The sequence below is a fragment of the Platichthys flesus genome, chromosome 21 (assembly GCF_949316205.1).
Source record: "Platichthys flesus chromosome 21, fPlaFle2.1, whole genome shotgun sequence".
In the NCBI taxonomy this organism is placed as follows: Eukaryota; Metazoa; Chordata; class Actinopteri; order Pleuronectiformes; family Pleuronectidae; genus Platichthys; species Platichthys flesus.
In genome coordinates, this window is record NC_084965.1 from 5,099,211 (window position 1) to 5,118,868 (window position 19,658).

At 42.4% G+C, this 19,658-nt stretch overlaps 1 protein-coding gene across 1 annotated transcript in view; it reads right to left on the reverse strand.

Moving 5' to 3' along the window:
* Positions 1 to 7,490, reverse strand: part of LOC133932892 (POU domain, class 6, transcription factor 2-like) — a 28,443-nt gene extending 20,953 nt beyond the window's left edge. The window contains exon 1 of the mRNA XM_062379770.1: positions 7,287 to 7,490. Coding sequence (XP_062235754.1) covers positions 7,287 to 7,439 — 153 coding nt within the window. The 5' untranslated portion in view covers positions 7,440 to 7,490. The remainder of the gene's footprint in view (positions 1 to 7,286) is intronic.
* Positions 7,491 to 19,658: the final 12,168 nt, after the last annotated feature.

Here is a 19,658-nt window from a genome sequence, read left to right on the forward strand (position 1 = left end):
CTGCGAGTAAAAATATAAGTTTTACTACATTCCTCTTACAATCTTTCTTTTTCCCGAGGAATGATCTATAATTTTTAGCAGTTTCCAGATGTATTAAATTTGAAACTACTCAGTGATTAAGTATCGGGAGGAAAGTGCTGACCATTTCAGCTCATGATGTGACATATTTGGTGCAGTTATTTCTGTACCGTGCTGGTGTTGGGTTGAAAATCATAGCAGTGTTAAACTGGTGTTACAGTAAATCTACTGCTGCTGTGGCCGTGACTTTCAAAGCGTATACCTGGCTATGTTGTGAGAAAAATAATATCATTAGAGTCTGGTCAGGAGATCAGACAATGGAGAAATTATTACTTTAGTGTATTAGCAAAGACTCTCCTCTGCCTTTTGAGGACAATTACTTGAAATATTCAATACGCAATACAACATATATCTTGATTTTAATAGTTTTATCTCAGCTGCACCAACTACAAACCATTTGTTTGCGTTTGGGTTGAAATGGCATCTCTTTTCACTCTGCTGTTGTTTGACATATAAATACAGCATCTGAATGACTTTAATATCCTTCTAATCAATGTGCGGTGATCTTTTGATGTCCTCAATTCAATATAGGAAGGGTCATCCAAGCCCCAGCTTTATAAACACAATAAAGGTAAATGATTACTCTGCACTGTGGTGTCCAAAAATACGGCCGGTAATGAAGAGAAATGGAGGAGTTTGAGGGGGAGGCCTGTCATGTGTCATTGGCCAAGTCTAAAGCCCAAGATTAATCACAAGAGAGGGGCTCTGTGGCTAACATGTGGTCACCCATGATCAATAAATCTGTCTCCCTACCTCCCTCAACGTCTCTCGCCTTCACAGTCTCTCTCTTTCCTCAAAAATATACACCGTCGTGGGCACAAGCGGAATCAGCATAAGTGAAGAGATGAATTGATGACATTTGCAGTCAGTATTTGTATTGATTACTCGAGATTTGACTTCCGAGGCGCTCGTCTCGGGCAGCTCACTTAGGAAAATGCACTGTTCTTACATTCTAGTTGAGTCGACTTACAAAACCATCAATTATACATTCCCACTCCTAATGAAAAAGGTTCAGAAAATCATCCAACGGGGAAAAATACAAAAGATGCAAAATCCTCTTCCTAAGAGCAGAGGGCAACAGAGTTAAGAAGTATTTCAATTCATTGAAGAATATATAGCAACCAAATCTACCCTCAGCTAACCACAACTACACACACTGTGGGGAAGAATTTCTGATAATATTCTGCAGGGACCACAAATGGGACTTTTGACTTGGTCTATGAGGAGGGCATAATGCAATAACATTGCATCCAAAGGGTCTTTTTACAGCGTGGCCGCGCTGTGCAGCTGTATTCCTTGTGTGAGCCCGGTGCTCTGTTTGCGGTCACTAATGGGCATCAGAAATTACAGGCAGTGGAATCGCGCCCCGCGGGGGGACTGGCCTCCTCAGCGGAGCGGAGCACTTAGACAGTGTCTGGGAGGCTGCTGGAGGAGGAAGGGGGGAACTCAATGTCACAGCCCTGCCTCATAATTAAAGAAACCCTATTCCTTATCCACTGTTAGGTGAGCCCTAGCTTGGTTCTCCATCTGAAGGCTCCCCTGTGGGCGTCTAATGCGTGTTGCCCCAAGTGTGCATGTGGGCTGATCAGGAAGCTGTGCCTTGCTGCTGGGTGCCTGAGCTGGAAGCCCTCCGCCGACCACAAGGGCGCACGGGGCCAAGGTTTTAAGAATCACAGACCTCAGAAAGCAAAGGAAATACTAACTTGGTGATGTCTGAAAACCAGAACAGCCAAATCGTAAGTGCAGAGCAGCATGTAGGTGTAATTTTAAAAGTGAAAGTACCGGCACCGTTTTCCAAACGATTCACCAGAAATATGATAAATTTAACTTTCTCCTTATTTAGAAATTCAGGGCTCATCGTTGGTCTTTAAGTCTGTAGATTTTCTTTTTGCCTAATCCCTCATTTGAAGTAAATAAAAGTAGTAGAGCTGTCATGGTCAGGTTGTTTTCCTCATCTAGCTCCCATGCTTTATAATTATTCATATGAAATGTGGTGCTGTTGATGGGCAACAGTCTTATTTTCTGCTTCAGTCAACAGTGCACATTTGTATTTCTAAATTGTGGAGCGCTTGTTATGTAAGGCAATTTTCTGCCTTCTTAAGAGCCGGATCTCCTGTGCATTAATAAGAGGCAGGGCTGAGCTGCTGGAGAGCAGAGGGGCCTGTTCATGCTCTGAACCACACAACCACCATCATCATCATCCCCATCATCATCACCAGCAGCAGAAGCCATTTAAACAGTCTGGCACCATTTATACATATTTAAAGGTTTTATAAAAAATGTGATTTAGAAACAGGTGTTAGCTTGGATAATGGTCAGATGTGAGAATGATTTAGGATTAGTCTTGCTCTCATTATATCCTGCTTTATTTGGAGATAGAGGAACAGCACTTTACCAAAGCCACAGTTGAGATTTTTTTTAGAGATGATCAGGTGATGAAACCCAATTTTAGCCCTACCACCCCCACGCCCCTGTTCAACTACTTGATTTCGCATTCATGGGACTAATAAAGAATGATCTTGACTTAATTATCTCCAAGTTTTCCGTTAAACCTGGTGGATGCAGTATGGATCAGGGAATACATTTTGATGCAGATCCAGGTCAGGGGGTGGATCAGGGTCGTTTTTGACTTTCTTAGATATTCGAAGATATGGCCTTAGTTCCCAGGGAATCAAAAATAGTTCTAGATGAAATAAATCTTGCATATTTAGGGGACTGATATTTATGGGTGTGTGCAAACTTGTGCGGCTTGATGAATTGAAGGGGACTGTTGGGCCTTGGCAGAGGTTTACTCCCCTCTGATAAGTTCATATTTTTTCCTATAAATCTTATCTCCCATCATGATACAATGATTTATTTTTCCTGTTAATCTTATCTCCCCTCATGATACAATGATTTTCAGTTGAAGAAAAGCTATGACGCTGCACTAAAATCAATTAATTCCTACAGAACAACAGACTGTGACATTTTCAAATAATAATTAACATAATCTTGACTTTGTTGCTCAAAATATGCTTAATTTTAAAATGTTACTCTCAGTTGAAAGAGGTACCACAGAAGGTTAATGAAACATAGGATGGATAATGGACTCTTCCCTCCACGTAAGCGTTGACAGTTTCATTGACAAGCACAGTAGAAGCCATCAGGTCCACATTTAAGCATGTCATTTTAATTTTGATTTAATACCCTGCAGAGTGACAGCGGCTCGTTTCGCTAAATCGAATGGACGTGGAGCTGATCTGGAAAATCAATTAATCGATGTGCAAGGCTCATTTAATACACATGTTAATATAATGGGGGAGACATCCAACGTCCATAAAGAGAGAGACATTAGGAGCAAATTGGACAGTGCTGATTTTAACGGCGGTTGACATAAGTAAAAGTGCACTGCAGCGGAAAACAGTAACACGAGCGTCTGAAGTGGCCTCAGCTGGAGACAAAAGCAGCAGTGATGGGGCCCAAGACTCGAAGAGGATGGTGCAGGGAACAAGAGGGGGGAGAGGAGGGAGGTGAGGGAGGAGAGGGGAGGATGGCAAGGAGGTGAGAAGAGATGCAGAGTGCAGACAGCCAGGCCTCTGAAAGGCCGCTGTGGTTGGCAGCTGCTGACCTTGGTGACGATGGACTTTCACCAGAGGCTTCTAATGAAGGCTGATTGCCAAGGAATAGTGAGGGAGCCAAGGGGTAGAGAGGGGTGCAGCAGGGAGAGATTGAAAAGAGAGAAGGGAGAGAGAGAGGGAGAGAGAGAAAAGGATAGAGGAGAGGTTCAGGTAATTGCAGCACTTGTGGGTCTGAGGCCCTGCGGTCCTGTGATGTCGGGGTGCAGTGGGGAAGAAGAGAGATGTCTGTGGACGCTTTGGTGGTAAATTGTGGAGCACAGGGATTGGAGGCAGGCCCCTAGGCTGTAATTACCCCTATGAGTGTGCGGCTGGAGAGTGGACAGGCCCAGTGTGAGGCTCTGACAGCGATCAAGGAGACGGCTGCAAAGGGGAGCAAGAGACAGACATACAGACAGACGGCAGGAGTCTGACGGAGGAGGAAGACAGGACGCATCTCCGCCAGGCCGGCCAAAAACCAGCCAGACAGACAGTGGCCCAAGGTCAGAGGCTATTAGTGAACACACAACACGCTAGTGACAAAGACAGCCATGACTACAACGGCGGGGAGACAGTGTCGTGTGGTAGGAGATGGAGTTGCTGGATGGAGTGAGACATAACATAGGAAACAAAAAAAAGCAATAAAAAGACTAATTAGACCAGAACCACAGAGAGAGAGAGGGAGAGAGAGAGGGGGGGGGGGGGGGGGGGGGATGTCGGGGCTCCACTGGATGGCGCAGCAGGGTCAGGAGGGTCCTGGCGTACGAACTGGAATAAGAGGGTTGATAGGCTGGCCTAAGCTTCCCGCTGCCACAGATCAGTATGTACTGCCGCTCCTCTCCCTGCCTGGGCTGATGTAACTCACTGGAGTGGCAAATTACACCAGACCTACAGCTGTAGCCCGACATTATGATTAATTTGATCAGTAATTTCTCCTGTTTTTCATTTTAATCGCCGCGACCATTCTGCTGTGGCAGGTCTTTCAGATCTAATTAAGATCAATTCCGGTGTAACAGACTTGGCGAGCGCCTTTACCCCGTCAAATCCCTGAGCTCTCCGGGCGTGGAGAAAACCTGCAGCTCTAATCAATCAACTTCCAGCAAAATCCAGCGGGCGCCCACAATCAGCCCATTAACACACTTAAGCAAATTTCATAATCTCCCCCCGTCTATTTGTCATCACTGTGGTGGCTATTCCAGGCAGCTACAGGCTGTGTCTCACTGTACTCTTCATACCGGGGAGTGGAGTGGGTGCGGACTGCAGGGTAGAAAAGTATTGCACTGTTAGTCCATTAAAAGAAATTAGCCGCGCTAATCTGAGTTTAGACCGTTGACTCAAGGGGACACGGCCTGTTGTGGTGTGATTTGTATTCTAATAGGGATATTAATTAATGAATTCTGCTTCAGTAATTAAAAACACCAAACACTGAAAACATGAGGGATGTAATGAATGCTCAGGATTTCCTCACTATTAGTTTGAAAGGAATATCACATGCTCCCCATGAGAAGAGAATTACAATGGGACATTAATTTGAACATAATGAGTGTTTGTCTCTCAGCAGCTCTGCTCTGTATTTTCAGCAAAGACTTCAATGGCTGGCTGATTCTGCACGTCTGAATAATGACAGAAGGAAATAGGGGTGTTGTCTGTGTAATGCTGATTGTATAATGGTAATTATGACTTGACTTCACTGCAGAGACCAGTTCCTTTGGGTAAAGCATGAAACCAGCAGAACTCCCCTTCTCTGTCTTCAATTAAAACATACAAAAGGAAGATAATGGTGACACTTCACGTGTGTTTGGGACAAACTCTTTACTCTGGACCTCTTCCCAAAATTAAAAACTTGTGCTGTGAATTAACCAATGAGGGGCTCAGTGACTATGGAACTGAAAATCCAATCACTGACCCAGGAGGTGGAGCCGCTGTTTAAATCCTATTGCAGCCTTGAGTGGTTGCTGAGGCCACGGCCTGTCCTTGGGCAGGATCCTCGCTGGGTGACACACTTTTTGACGACCCCAGCATTGACCCGGAGAAACTAAACCTTTTATGGCCATTCTGTTTCTCCCACACCCATACACACGCACATGCACACACACACACTTTCCATAATCCCATTTGATGAGCCAATATCTTAATGATACCCGATGTGGCCCCTCAGGCCCCCCTCAAGGGAGGTCTGTCCTGTCATCATAATCAGCTGCGCTGCCTCTTTTAGAAGTCAACCATCTATATAAAGCTCAGGGTCTCAATCTTACAATGACCCTGTGTCAGAGAATGATATTCACAAATTCTTGCACATTTCCTGGAAAATCAAACACTTATACGTGGGAGAGCCGGATTGTAGTGTGACTTGTACCTAAAGTCTATGGATTCTGCCTAACGCAAGCTCAATGTGTGAATTTGTATGTTGGTCAGTGTCCACACTTGGAGTGGACAGTGTGTTTGGTGCGATGTAGCGGCTAGCCTTTGGAGCCCATTAAATCCAGAGACTGTTTTTCCTGCTGAGTCTCACTAGGCCGTGACAGGGCCGGAGAGAGCAGCATGGGGGGAAAACAAATAGCCCAACTCATCCTGGCCATAAAGAAGGTTGCACCACAACCCAATAAGGGGCTGACGCTGATGAATGTGGCCAGGGACAGCAAGGCGACCCTGGCCAGACTCGACCAGAAATGAAACCACAGGGATATAAAATAGGTTATTATCGGCACACAGTGACAGCAAGACGGACAGAAGGGCGGAGATGGATGGACAGACAAGGTGACTAAAAAGGGGGATGAGGAGGAAGAGCAGCAAAGATTAAGAGAGTGATTACGGCTGGAGAAGAATGTCGACTGAATCTGCAGGCAGAGGATGTGGATCCTTGCTTCTTTTCGTGGTCGTGAGGTTTGATGTACTAAAGTGCATCAAGGCTTCCCAACAAGATGCATATTCTAATAACAGCACATAGACAGAAGAGCTGTCGGCCTCCATTCAAACACGGCTTGATAAAGATCAAGAACTGACGCAAAATCAAGCAGTGGGTATTCGGCTTGGGCGTTTTCTCAAGGTTGACCCGCCAAAAATCACACACTCCTCAATGACACCATTCAGACGCACACTCCACTCTGTAAGTGGAGCATCGCATTATCTTTTTAAGTACCTAATTTCTTTGTGCCTTATTAGTTTAACATCAGGAAGTAATACTTTGGCCTTTTCATGCTGCTCATAATACAGTTCATTCAGTGTCCATGAAAAATGTATATGAATAGGACCCAAGTAGCTTATTCGTTTTGAGAGCCACATGCGTATAATAGTTGGCATGGATACCATTTGCATTTGAAAATGCAGAAAGTGATGCATGTGATACACTGTACTGGATCATTTACACCATGAATACTGGGGGACTGGTTGGATTTAATCAGTCAAAAGTAACCAGACCACATTTAGACTGTTTTTAAGTATTTAAACAGCGGCTGAAAATACACCCTGTAGGACCACAGGCCTTCTTGCTAATATTCAAAAACAAAAGAATATCACTATGTGTGATTAATGTGAGGACGATTCCATGAAAAGTCTCAGGACATGTATGAAAAAGATAGAGACTATTGGTTTGTGACATTATCAATGATGACTTACCGACAAAGGCATGGGTGGGGTGACGGGAGAAGGGAGGCTGCGTGCCGGCGACTGGTTGGGTCGGTGTGGTGGAGAGTGCTGCTGCTGTCCAGAGGTGGAGGAGCAGGTAGAGCCCGGAGACGGGACAGAGGTCTGCTGCTGCTGGTTGGTCATGTGATGCTGGGATGGCAGTTGACTCTGGGCGTGGGAGTGGGTCTGTTGGTGATGGTGCTGCTGCTGCTGCTGATGCTGCTGTTGCTGCTGCTGGTGGTGGTGCTGCTGCATCTGTTGGAGCTGCTGCAGGTGCTGGAGTTGGGAGTTGAGTGATGAGGTAGCTGTTGATGAAACGACAGCAGGTTGTTTTGTGTTTTCCTTTAGCAGGAGACCTGAACTATTCACATAGAGTTCAACAAACACAAATTAGGTTGGACTGACAGCATGACAAGTGCTCTCATTATTTGAAGCATATGCTCACACCTCAGAAAGAAACACAAGCACACATGGAGGTGTGGGATGCATAGGGTGACTAGTGAGAGATAGATGTAAATTGCATGGTGCCACAACAAGGTCCTCCAGGGTTTTTAGGACTGCATGAAAGACTCTTTGAATTTAATTTCACTAGTTGGAGGACAAAGCTATCAAGCCTGACTGATATAATTGCTCTCTCTGGAGCCAAAAGTCTTCATTGTCACTTGGAGAATGTCAGAATCTTTGGTTTAATGGCTTGAAATCTCATAGGAAATAGACTGCATCTTCACTGCAAGAGCTCAGAAATAAACCCATTAACTAATTGGCTCCAATAATTGAACACCATTAGAACCTAATTTCTACATTTAAAGGCTGATAAATTTAATACTCATCAAAAAGAGTAAAAAAGAACTGTGATCACTCAGTCTGAAGCAGAACAGTCTGCAGCCACACCAGCATGCAGATACTTCTCTGGACCCAGAATGTCGATTTAAAATATGATCAAAGATGATTGTAGAAATATCCGTAAAAAGTGTGTTTTGTGTTTCAAAGTCTGAAAAGAAAAACATATATAACCAATAATGCCAAACCAAGGGTATCAACAGTAATATGATGTGTGGAGAATTCTACTGAAAAACAACATCTAAGCTGACCTTCACAGATTAAAAAGAAGAAAGTCCAAACTGAGTTTCCATACAGATATGATGGAAAGAAGTGTTTTCTCAAAAGCAAATAACCAAAACTCTCTAAAGAACCAGTGTGTAGGATTTACTGGCATCTACCGGCAAAAATGGAATATAATTGTGATATTGTGTTTCGTTACATTAACTTAAAATGAGCCATTTATTTCAACACAAACATCTGGTCTTCATTCACAGAGACCATCATGTTGCACCACCATGTTTCTACAGTACCCCATAATAGACAATATAAACATTATGTACCGATAACCTCCAAGGGTTATGGTTATATATATTGTTAATACATGTGGCTTTTGATAGGAATGAGTAGGACCTATCTGCAGTGAATGGGCAGAAAATGTCTCAATCCAGCTGGTAAATAAGTTTACCATATTATTGTGGAAAAAGACCAACTAGATATTCAAATAATTACAAGTTTCAAATATTAACTCAATAAATTATACAGGAGACACACTTTTGCTTTGGTCATTAGTTGTTCATGGAAAAAGTCTCTTTATCCATGACAAAAAAATAACCTAACATTTTGTTTTGAATTATTATTGACATGTATAATGTAAGATTTAAAACCGGGCATCATATCAAAATAAGTTAGAACACTGATTCACAAAACTGGTTCAAAAGAACATTTGCAAACATCTATTGATAACGCAGCTAAACTCTCGCATAGACAAGCGTGTAAATACACAGAATCAATCCACTTAAATAATTTAAGTGTGGTTGTCTCATAAAATATGAATAAAACATCGGGGCAGACAGGTCTTTGATTAGTGTGGCCACTGCGACTCCGGGACGGGCACAAATGAACATTTGATGAAGATCAGATCATCGTCCTCTTTCCTCACTCTGCTGAAGAAGCTCAGCAAAAAGAAAGCCAGCGTCTGTTGGCCAGTAAACAGTACACTTTTACATTTCTTCTATACCTCCTGACACATTGACACCTCTCTCACACCCCCACCATGAATTATATATCATCTGTGCAAACGGCGAGAGTCCAATCCTCGCTAGAAATGTTGGGGCAACTTGTCTAGCAAGTGCCGTGCCGCTGACAGGACTGGCTCTTTTCCTTTGCAACCTCACAGAGACAAAATGTTGAGCCCCATTTAAAAGATAGAATAAAAGAAAACAGGGAACAAAGACAGAGAAAACAAAAGGGGGAGCAAAATGAGATCTCTGTCAGAAAATTATCGAAACCAGGCGAAGATCAAAGACGATTGGAGAATTTCCTCCAGCGCCGACCATTACGCAGAGGAACAAGAGGCACAACAAAAGAATATGAGGCAGAAGAAAACAAATACAGAGGGAATATGGAAGAAGCCCCATGTGGCCTTATTATAAGGGCTACACCGCAGGTAACTATATTCTTTAACAGCAGTGCTTTATAAATTCTGTCATCTTGTTAAGACTGTCAGGACCACTGACCCTCCCTTACTCTCTCACTGGGCAACTGGCATTTTGAAGCTCATTCTTTTAACCACAGCTGTCTGATTGCTGTGGTTGAGCACATAATCCAAACGGCTTGTCTCAGCTAATTGTTTGTGCTCCTTCCTCCAGCAGACACAGGGCCGAGGATGAGAGTGGGAGCTTCACTTATGATGGAGAGAGGGCAAAAGGGTGCCGGGGATCCTATAGTGCTCATTATATCTCCCACTGTCTCTTTGTTGTGTCTCATATTCACTCGTCCTCTGCCTGCGATGCAAGCAGAGCTCCCACTTAGTCATCACGCCTGAGGGGTGTAAGAGCAACGGTCCCACTTTCACTGTTGTCACAACTCGCCTATGTTAATGTTTATAATGAGGAATGAGCCACAGCGAGAAGTTGTGCAGCTAAATTAGACGATGCAAGTTGAACTGTGGCATTTCGTGCTGCATTTAAACACTTAACAACAATCATTCGTGAGGACGAAACACCAGCACGGGGAAGTCTGAGGCCTCCAACCTCGACGCTTTGAGAAACGGTCTGCCATCTCTCTTTCAAGGCATCTTTGCTTTTCAGGCCACAGTAGAAATCAACTGTTATCTCGACTGTCCCAGTGCCGGCTTCTGAAGTGCTGGAGGACGAAGCGAGACTGATGATTGTCAGAGGTCGAAAGGCTAGGTCAAAGCTAGCACATTCGTCAGACAAAATGCTATTTTTGTTTCCTGTGCGGTTGAGAAGTGAGAGGGCTGGGGGGTGGGTGGGGGCGCAGTCTGCTCTCTCATTACCAGCGCTATCTCAGTATAGTCCCTGCCAACCCTCCTATTACAGCACTTTTCACTCCGGGGCTGATTCGAAGCTTGACTCCTTGTTTTCCTCTCAGCGCACAACACCTACGTTTACAGCTTTTCCCTATGAGTTATCTTACACATCCTTTGCGTTTGTGTACATGTGTATTCAGGGCAGGTGTCCACCACTAACCTAAAGGGGAATTCCTAAGAAGATGATGAACTTGAATATTTACAAAAATGCCACAAATCATGAATTATTGCATTGGACTAGGAAGTTTCAGATAAACCTAAGATAGCTATATATATATATTATTTTTTTTTTTTTTTGTTTCAAGATCACCAACCCTGTAAAGGATCTATCGAGCTTGGGTATGAATTAAATCTTCACGTTGATCCACTATTTGCTTTTCTTAAAGATATGAATCCAGCTTTTGAAGTAATTCTCATAGTAAACATTGAAATATGTGCATTGCCTCTTCTATTGAAAATCAAGAGCTCATCAGAAAGTGCACAGGAGCCTGTCGGGCAGGAGATGATTGAATTGTCCAATGTGACCCACCTTGTATTTTTAGGAACTGCTCAGGTCTAAACACAGCTGCCATTCTTTAACAAGAGAGGTGGAGGGGACAAACAAGCTCCCCATTACTGCTCTGCCTCACGTTCCACAGTGGGAGTCCATAAACCTCTGTCTCAATTGCCTTTTCAGTGAGTCACACTGATAATTACCCCACTGGAGGTAGGGAGATTTAGACTCGGTGAGATCTGGTAATTATGAAGGTGGTCAAAGGAAGGTCATTTGTTACTCTGCGGAATAGGGTTAGGATGTATGAGCACACTGATGAGCTGGATAATATCCCTGCGTCTGCACTCACTTCTTAAGCTCACTCTTGACTCTTATCACTGTCCATCACTCTGAGTCACATGGTAAAGCTTGTCAGTGTAACCGAGCACTGATCAACTTCAGTCAACATCAATCTTTAGTTATTAGAATTCAAATTGATTTCTTTAAATAATTATTGAATAAAAGGAAAGATATATATTGGGGATATGTTTTAATATATACTTCATGAATGACAAACGCAATTGATCACTCATAAAAAATTTAAATTTTTTTACTTAACTAGGTTATTAACGGAATAAGTGGAATAAGTACTCAGATTCTTTACGTAAGTAAAAGTAGGAATATTTCAATAACAAAATACTAATTTACATGCTATAGTCATGCATTGAAAATGTCCTTTATCTAAAGATGCTAAAGATTGTTTTAGCCACTTGAGAAACACTTTGTACCTTGGTAAGAAAAAGTGCTATACAAATAAAGTTTATTCTCTTTATTGTATTATACTTTACTTTAACTATGTACATTTGTCTTTATTGTTTGATTGTACATACTAATATATTCATATGTAAGTAGCATAAGTTACATATATTTTGAATATATGTGGTTAGTTTAATCTATTACAGTTCATCATATTTATATCACTAAGCTCATCATATTTTTGGGGTGTAAATTCTTACGTAAAGTAATTTAATAATAATATATTTCAACATGCTTGTACACGTATATTGTATCTTGCATATATTTCAGTAAATCTACTTAATAAATTCCCACCACTGCTGATCAATTCAACATTAAATATTTCATCTGTTGTTAACATACTCTAGTTATTTTAATAGTTAAAGACATCTAAAGTAAAGTTTATGAAGAAGCAAAAAAAACTAATTTGTTTTATAATAAAACCTTGAACTCATAGTGTATTGGTACTTTCCTTTCACCAGCGAGTCCCTGCAATTGATCATTTATTTTAAGTAACAGAGAATAGGTTCCTCCCTTTGCACTAGCTGGAATAAACAAGGGGGAAATGAAATGTTAAAGAAATTAGTCGCCTACTGAATAAAAACATGACTCAGAGCAATAGGAAGTAATATCAGTGTTTCTCTCCTGCTGCAGGAGGGAAAAAAGAACGAATTTATATATATTTATTAATATATCGGGAGTTAAGATTTGACTTGAGTCGCGAAGCCGCAGGATTTTAGAGACTAAACCACATCACTTGTAGGATTCAAGAGATAATGCTTTCATTTTGTGATGCAAGGCAATATCAAGCAGTGTTGTAGAATTCATACTCTCGGGAGGGAGAGAGGTGTTTCAAAGAATCAAATCCTCTCCATGGAGATGTTACACATACAAGCGAATCCCCGTGTACTCGATAACGTTGCCCTCTCGTTGTGGCTTATGCTGGGTTATTGATTTCCAAAGTGTGGTCCTGGGATTTCTGAGGGCCCTTGAGAAAGTTGCTGGGGGGCCCCAAGCAAAGTATAAGCTCAAGTTTACTTTCACTGAATACGTGTTTTTCTGCTTTTTAATAGTGACCTGTGCACAAGTTCCCCTTTAACTAAAGACTACACCAGTTAATTTCATTCTCTGCTCGAAGAATTAACCGTCCAATGAAATAACAAACATCTACATTGAAAATCTATTTATTTGTGTGACCTATATTCAACTGTATCTTTTCTTACAACACGTCTAAAACCTCAGGCATCGAGATCCCTTCTATGCGTCCCCCCCCTGCCATCACGGAGGAATTTCACTGCTATATCAAAAGCCATGTGACACTGTGATGCTCAGTCAGGGGTCCCTCACTTTTTGTCCTTCAGAATCCAGAAGGTGTTGCCCCCCCTCCTCGAAAACAGAAAAAGCGTCTGTCTGCTCAGGAGGACCGACTGGGTTATTACAGCGTGTTCATGGCCCCATCATGTGTCGTCAGACCAAAGCAGAGGCCGCGGGTAAAAGCCTCATGCAAAATTTATGTTCATGCGGCTGTTTCAGTGGGTGGAAAAATCAATATTGCGGGGCCTGATGCACGGAGATGACTGAGTGCTCTCTGAATGACAGTAAAAGCTGGGAGAGATTGAGGGGCTGCATTTACTGCTCTACAAATGGAGTGGAGTTGAGATGCCCTAACAGTCTAGTTCACCTTAAATTTGAATTTCATCGTGAATTATTTTGGTAACAAGCTGGATATTGAGGGCTCGGTGAAATTACGCCGTGAGGGGAAACGAGAACAAATGAGGAATAAGCAAACCCGTGTTCTCAAACCATGCAAAACACATCTTGTGGTTTCTGAGCAGCTACAGTATCGTATATTATTAGGTTATTAAGCCTCCCTTCCTCTCCAACTTACACAGATATAAAATGATTGTAGAATAATCAAAAGACAATGTGGGTATGAGGAGGACATCATAGGGCTTTTGTTCTACGCTGCTTCGCTTACATACGCTTTTGATAGCGTGCCACATACCCACAGTGCATTTGGGGGGAATGTGAGAAGAGAGCGAAAGAAAGTGAGAAAAAGAAATTCAGTGGGATGAAATAACCCCAAACAATGGGATTTGCTTTCCATTCTTCTGCCTCCATCTTCTGTCTTTAATTATTCCCTTTGGTTGTCTGAGGGAGCGTGTAAGCACTTTCACACAGCACAACATGCCCAGCAGCACAACACTGTCTGCCTTAGTGATGTGGAGACTTCTGAGTGACACTGAGCCTCTTGTGATTATTAATGCTGTTTAATACAACACAGGGCAGCCACTGTGATTGAGGGAAAAAACAGATTTCAAAATGCATGCATTCCAAATGCAATGTGAATGGAATTATGTACAACACGAGCCCTGCACTTGAGATATAACCCCCCCCCCCCCCCATACATTAACAACGTGTACGCCACGAAATTAAGCCTAATGTTTTGTAGATGCAACACGTTTTGATAACACATACCAATTGCGTTGTGTTTTGTACACAGTGTGTAATGGTACCTCGGCTGATCCTGGTGGGATCCTTTGTGCCGGTTTAGTAGTTTTCTTCCTGAATCGCATATGAGATTTTTGAGAGCCCAGAACGATGTATGATGAATGAAGTGGCATGCTACTTATACGCTTATCGTGCTCACTGACTAGCAACAGGTTCAGCAAAGGGCAGCGGAAGTAAATGAAATTCCGCACTGGGACAATATATCATCAAAAGAAATGTATGCACTCGAAACTTACAAGCCTTCCTCAGATGCGGACATGGTGCCTGACGGGGCTGGGGGAGGGGGCGAGGATGGGATAGTGGAGAGATGAGGAAAAAGTGTGTGTGTGTGTGGGGGGGGGGACTGGGTATCGGGGGATGTTTTTGTATTTTTTTTTGCTGGATGGTTGAGGAGCAAGCAAAGGGAGGCAGCAGATTTTGTTGAATCAGTTCTATTTTCATACTGGCTGATCTGTGTCTTTTAACCATTTCACTGCAGCTGGAAAATGAAAGTACCAGGGCTAATTTCACAGTGAGAGCTCACTGAACAAAACCCTCCCGCAGACTGTAAAATAAAGGTGACAAAGTCGACTTTGTCATCGTGAATCACGGCGGTGGAATTCCGGCGACGGACTTGTGTGTTTGGGAGAGAGAAGTAGAGAATATGTGCAAAAAGAAAAGCAAAAGAAAAGAGCCCTTTTCATGGCATTTACTCTGTGAGGTTTCCTATGATGTGTGAGTAACAGATATCTCTCTTCAAACATGCCATCCTGTACTGATGCCACAGGATCCATCTGTGATGTGTCTGCAGTTAGTCCAGAAAGAACACCCATGGGGCCTACACACTCCACAGGCCTCCTGCGGGACCTTTTAAGCTGCACTGATACTGATAAAAGCCTCGACAAATCTGGCACCCAGATACCACGGCCATTAATTAGGGTAATTAGGCCCTGGTCAGCAATTAGTAACCACAGATAGCTTTTAGCAGCGGCTAAGACATCCTCACCGGTGAGGGGTTTTGTTCCACACCATCTGCTGACAAGTGTCACCACAAACTCTTTGGTTTCACACACAGGGAACTGGAGAGCTGTGTTTAAAAATGACCTCTGTGTAATCCAAGTTGGCTCCCAGAATCCCACAGCCTCTCTGCTGCTGCTGCTGCTCGACCACTTTGTTTGTTTCTCCTCACTTCTTTGGTTCTTTTCTCTTTCACACATGCTCGCTCTATGAAAATCCATACACGTCGTGCATGGCCAGAGTGGGAATAGGAAACGTTCACTGCACAAGGTATTGATCAAAATTAGAACATCTGGCTGAGTGTAAGTAGAATTGATCGAAGAGTAATGCTACATTGATTTGCTTGTATTATTAAGTCTATGATAGATTCACATTGATAAAGTGTTAGTTTACATTAAAATGTTTTACTGCAATTGAGGATAAATCAAAAATGATGCTGCACATAGCCTATGGTAGTTATAAGTTTTAAAGTGCAAATAAACTATATGTAATGTGCTTCAAGTTAACTATGTATATTGGGGCATAATATTGCCACTTTTTTACATTAACATCCAACTTAAGTACCTGTAAAATGCGTATTTATACAAGAATATGAAAAGCAAATATCTACCTGAGACCCATTCACAAACAACTGTGGCATTTTCACTAATATCCAAACACAGCAGTGTGTGTATTTCATCGTGTGGTAAATGTACGTGATATAAGACCTTCTGTCTAGAACGCACCGATAAAAAACACGCTGCTTACACACATTCAACCTCAGACGACAGATCACGCAATAACTCACATTACTGGGAAATAGGAAATAAAGGATGCAGCTGTGCTACTTTACACAATTCCGCATTTGAAGCAATCGGTGATAACACCATTTTCATTCCAGTTCAGTCCCATAAAATTACCATTAACATTACAACTCATGCAGAACACAGATAAATGTAAAATGTCACCCAGTTCTGCCAGGCGGGAATTCCAGTTCCACAAGATTACCATCTCTGTCTGCTCACTCCCACTGCACCTTGTCTAATATTTCATTTACAACATTTCATAAGTTCATTTTCCCCTCACTGACCATGTAAATCACAAATCAATTTTCATTTAAAATGCTTGACTACAGATTGTTGCTGAAAGCTCCTGAATTGCACCTCAGCAATATGGCAGCAGACCTTTAGCAAATCTTTTCGGAAGCGGTCTGGCCGAAAAGGGGAAGGAAAAAATAAAAAAGTGAGATGTAATTTCTACAAAACAACTCCGGGGGCCAAGTGGTCAAGGCATTTACTGGAAGCATTTTACAAGTGTTGAAATAACATGAAAACAATACACTGCTATGTACTGTAATTCATATCACACTCAATACTGCCTCATTTACTGAAAACCTCAGACTCGTGGTGGACTGCTCTATTTAAAAGGAACCAAAGGTTGATATGTGATAATGAAAAGATGAACTCTATTGATTGTAAATAATTTATGGGGATACTTAATCAATATATGCAATTATCTTAAATACCAAAGATGATTCCCAGGATATCCATGTGTAATTTGAGGTTTGCTTAAAAATACACCCACAGAATTACCTGCACCAAGGAGGTTATGTTTTAGTCTGTTTGTCAGTAAGTTGGTAAGATTATGTTAAAATTACTCGACAGATTCCCACTAAACCAGGTGGAAGTGTTAGGATAAAAACATTTTAAGGCCCTAATATTTGCAATTTGATGAAGAATAATATACAAATCCAGTAGTAGTGAATTTAAATATGTTTTCACAAGGAGGTTATTGGGCCTTGGTGGAGGTGTTTTCCCCCTGAGTGCCCTTTAGTTTGTCATATTTTCAACGATAACCTCTAATTTGGTTGAATGGACACAATACTACGCATGTTTTACATTTAACATCTTAATTAAATCAAGTGGATGTAAATCTGTTGTAGCTCAGGTCCTGAGGGAATAAAGAAACAGGTGGATTAAAATAAAGAATTTATCCTGTTTCTAATTATTCACAGAACTGGAAGCTAATTATGGAAACTGCCATATTGGAATGCAAACAAATTCAGAAAACGATGCCTCTCCTATATTACACTCCAACACTATCTATTTAAGTAAATGCATTACACTCTTCATACACATTGGAGACAGACACATTGTGTAATGTGGATAGACTATCTTGATGTAGGCTTTTTATTTATGGCAGGTTTGCCAAAAGCCCCCCTTAGTGTTTACCAGAGAGGGCAGATGTCAGGGTTTGCTGTGGAGGAGCAGACACAGCCACATGATTAACAATATTATTGTCCTACTCCACACCAGCATAAAGACCCCCCCCCCCCCTCCTTTCTTTTTTCCTTTTCTTTTCTGTCGTTCTATTTCAGGCTCTGGCTGCGTGCTGTCCTGTGGTATGGCTGAGCCAGAGAGACACCGCCACCATCCACAGAAACAAAACATGAGTCAAAAGTCAGCAGGTTACGACAAACAGCGCTAGCAGGCAGACAACATCAAATATCTTGGGATACATGTATTTAAAAAAAAAACCATACAATCCAGTGCACTGTGTTCATCACTTGTAGTTATTTTTGTTCAATTATGAAATATATGTAACTTGAATTCAGAACAAATCATTAGCATGTCTGCAACAAGTGAGAAGCACCAGGGGGTAAAATTTACTCACATCCCAGCTTCAAAAAGACATCAGAATGTAAATCATGGGTCTCATGGGAGTGTGTCTGTGCACTCGTACCTGCATGTACAGTAAACCTGCACGTCAGCCTGACTTTAAATACGTGTGTTTGATTGCAACCCTCTCGTCGCTCCTCTGTACATTTTGATTGGTGATTTTTCTCTTATTTCCGTAGCCAAACTGTCACAAAGGCACTAACGCCCCCCACTCCCCCCACACCCCACGTTTCCAAGCTGCTTATTGAAGACAAACAATAAACCACTGGCAGATATCAATGGCAAGAGATGATAGCCCGGGTGCCATATCTGCTGGGACTGCCTTGGCGAACCTGCCTCAGCCTGCGCTTCATCTCCAGCAGCACCTCTCACTCTCAATTATTTGGCTGCTGTCACAACAAATCAATCAAATTACCGCTCCAGGACTGTGTGCAGCTGCTCCTATTGCACCGCTAGTTGCATTAGCTTTGAAATGTATGAGGTCTACATTTTATCACTGTTATTTATTTAATGCGGCTCTCTCCCCTGCGAGTCATCGTACAACCACGGCAAAGTTAAATCATTAAAGGGCGACGTGGAATACGTATGGCTCGCCAGCACTTCAAATTAAACAGCAGTGAGGGAGAAGGGATGGGGCCGGCCTCTATTGTGTCAAGACGGCAGATGTTGATGTGAGGACATTTTCTTACACTGGGTTCTTTTAATGCACTCACAAACAATAGTCCATCGCTTGTCTTATCCCAAAACGATTCAACAAATACACACAATGAGCGAATAGTGCGGCTCCAACAAGCCTCAATAATATAAAGGGTAAAGGGACGGAGGAGCTCTCCCACAGCAGACAGAGGTTAAGTCAGTGGCTCGGCCCCGGTGATCTAACCTCTTAAAGGAGCAGCAGTCAGCCGAGGCAGAGGAGATGCAACCTGATGTGTTTAACTAGTGTGGAAACATTTGGCTCTTCCCCCAGGAGCCCTCCCTTTGGTGGTGTAATGAGCAGAGTGATTTCCCTAATTTGTATCACACCAACAAGCGCAAACCTGCGAAACGACACCGCTGAGTATTTTCATCAGAACGACAGCCATGCCTTTGATTGGCACTGACACCGGGTCTCATTACCGCAGGTGAGTGGGATGCCGACCTTTATCGGGAAGCCTGAGTGCTGTTTTGTGTTTCCCGCGGACGAGTACAGAGGAACAATGCTCTCACCTCACCATTAGAGCTCAACTCTCTGATGTGATGCGCTACAAGGGCTTCTGCTGAGAGCAAATAAGATGGGATATGCTTATTAATATGAAAGAGATGCAGTAAACTAGCTTCTTGCATTACCTTTGAGTGAGACGCAGAGAACAGGAGTAGACAGACAAGACTTTGTTCTGCTTCCTCCCATTGAGCATTACATGTACAGTGCTTTGTTACAGCTACTTTTACAAGTATGGTAATCATCCTACGCTGCTTAAACAATCATGTGAAATGAAAACCTATTAAAATTGCAGCCGCAAGTTACAATATATCTGTAGTTGTTTTGTCCTCATCAGTCACACAAACTAGTGTTACTGTGA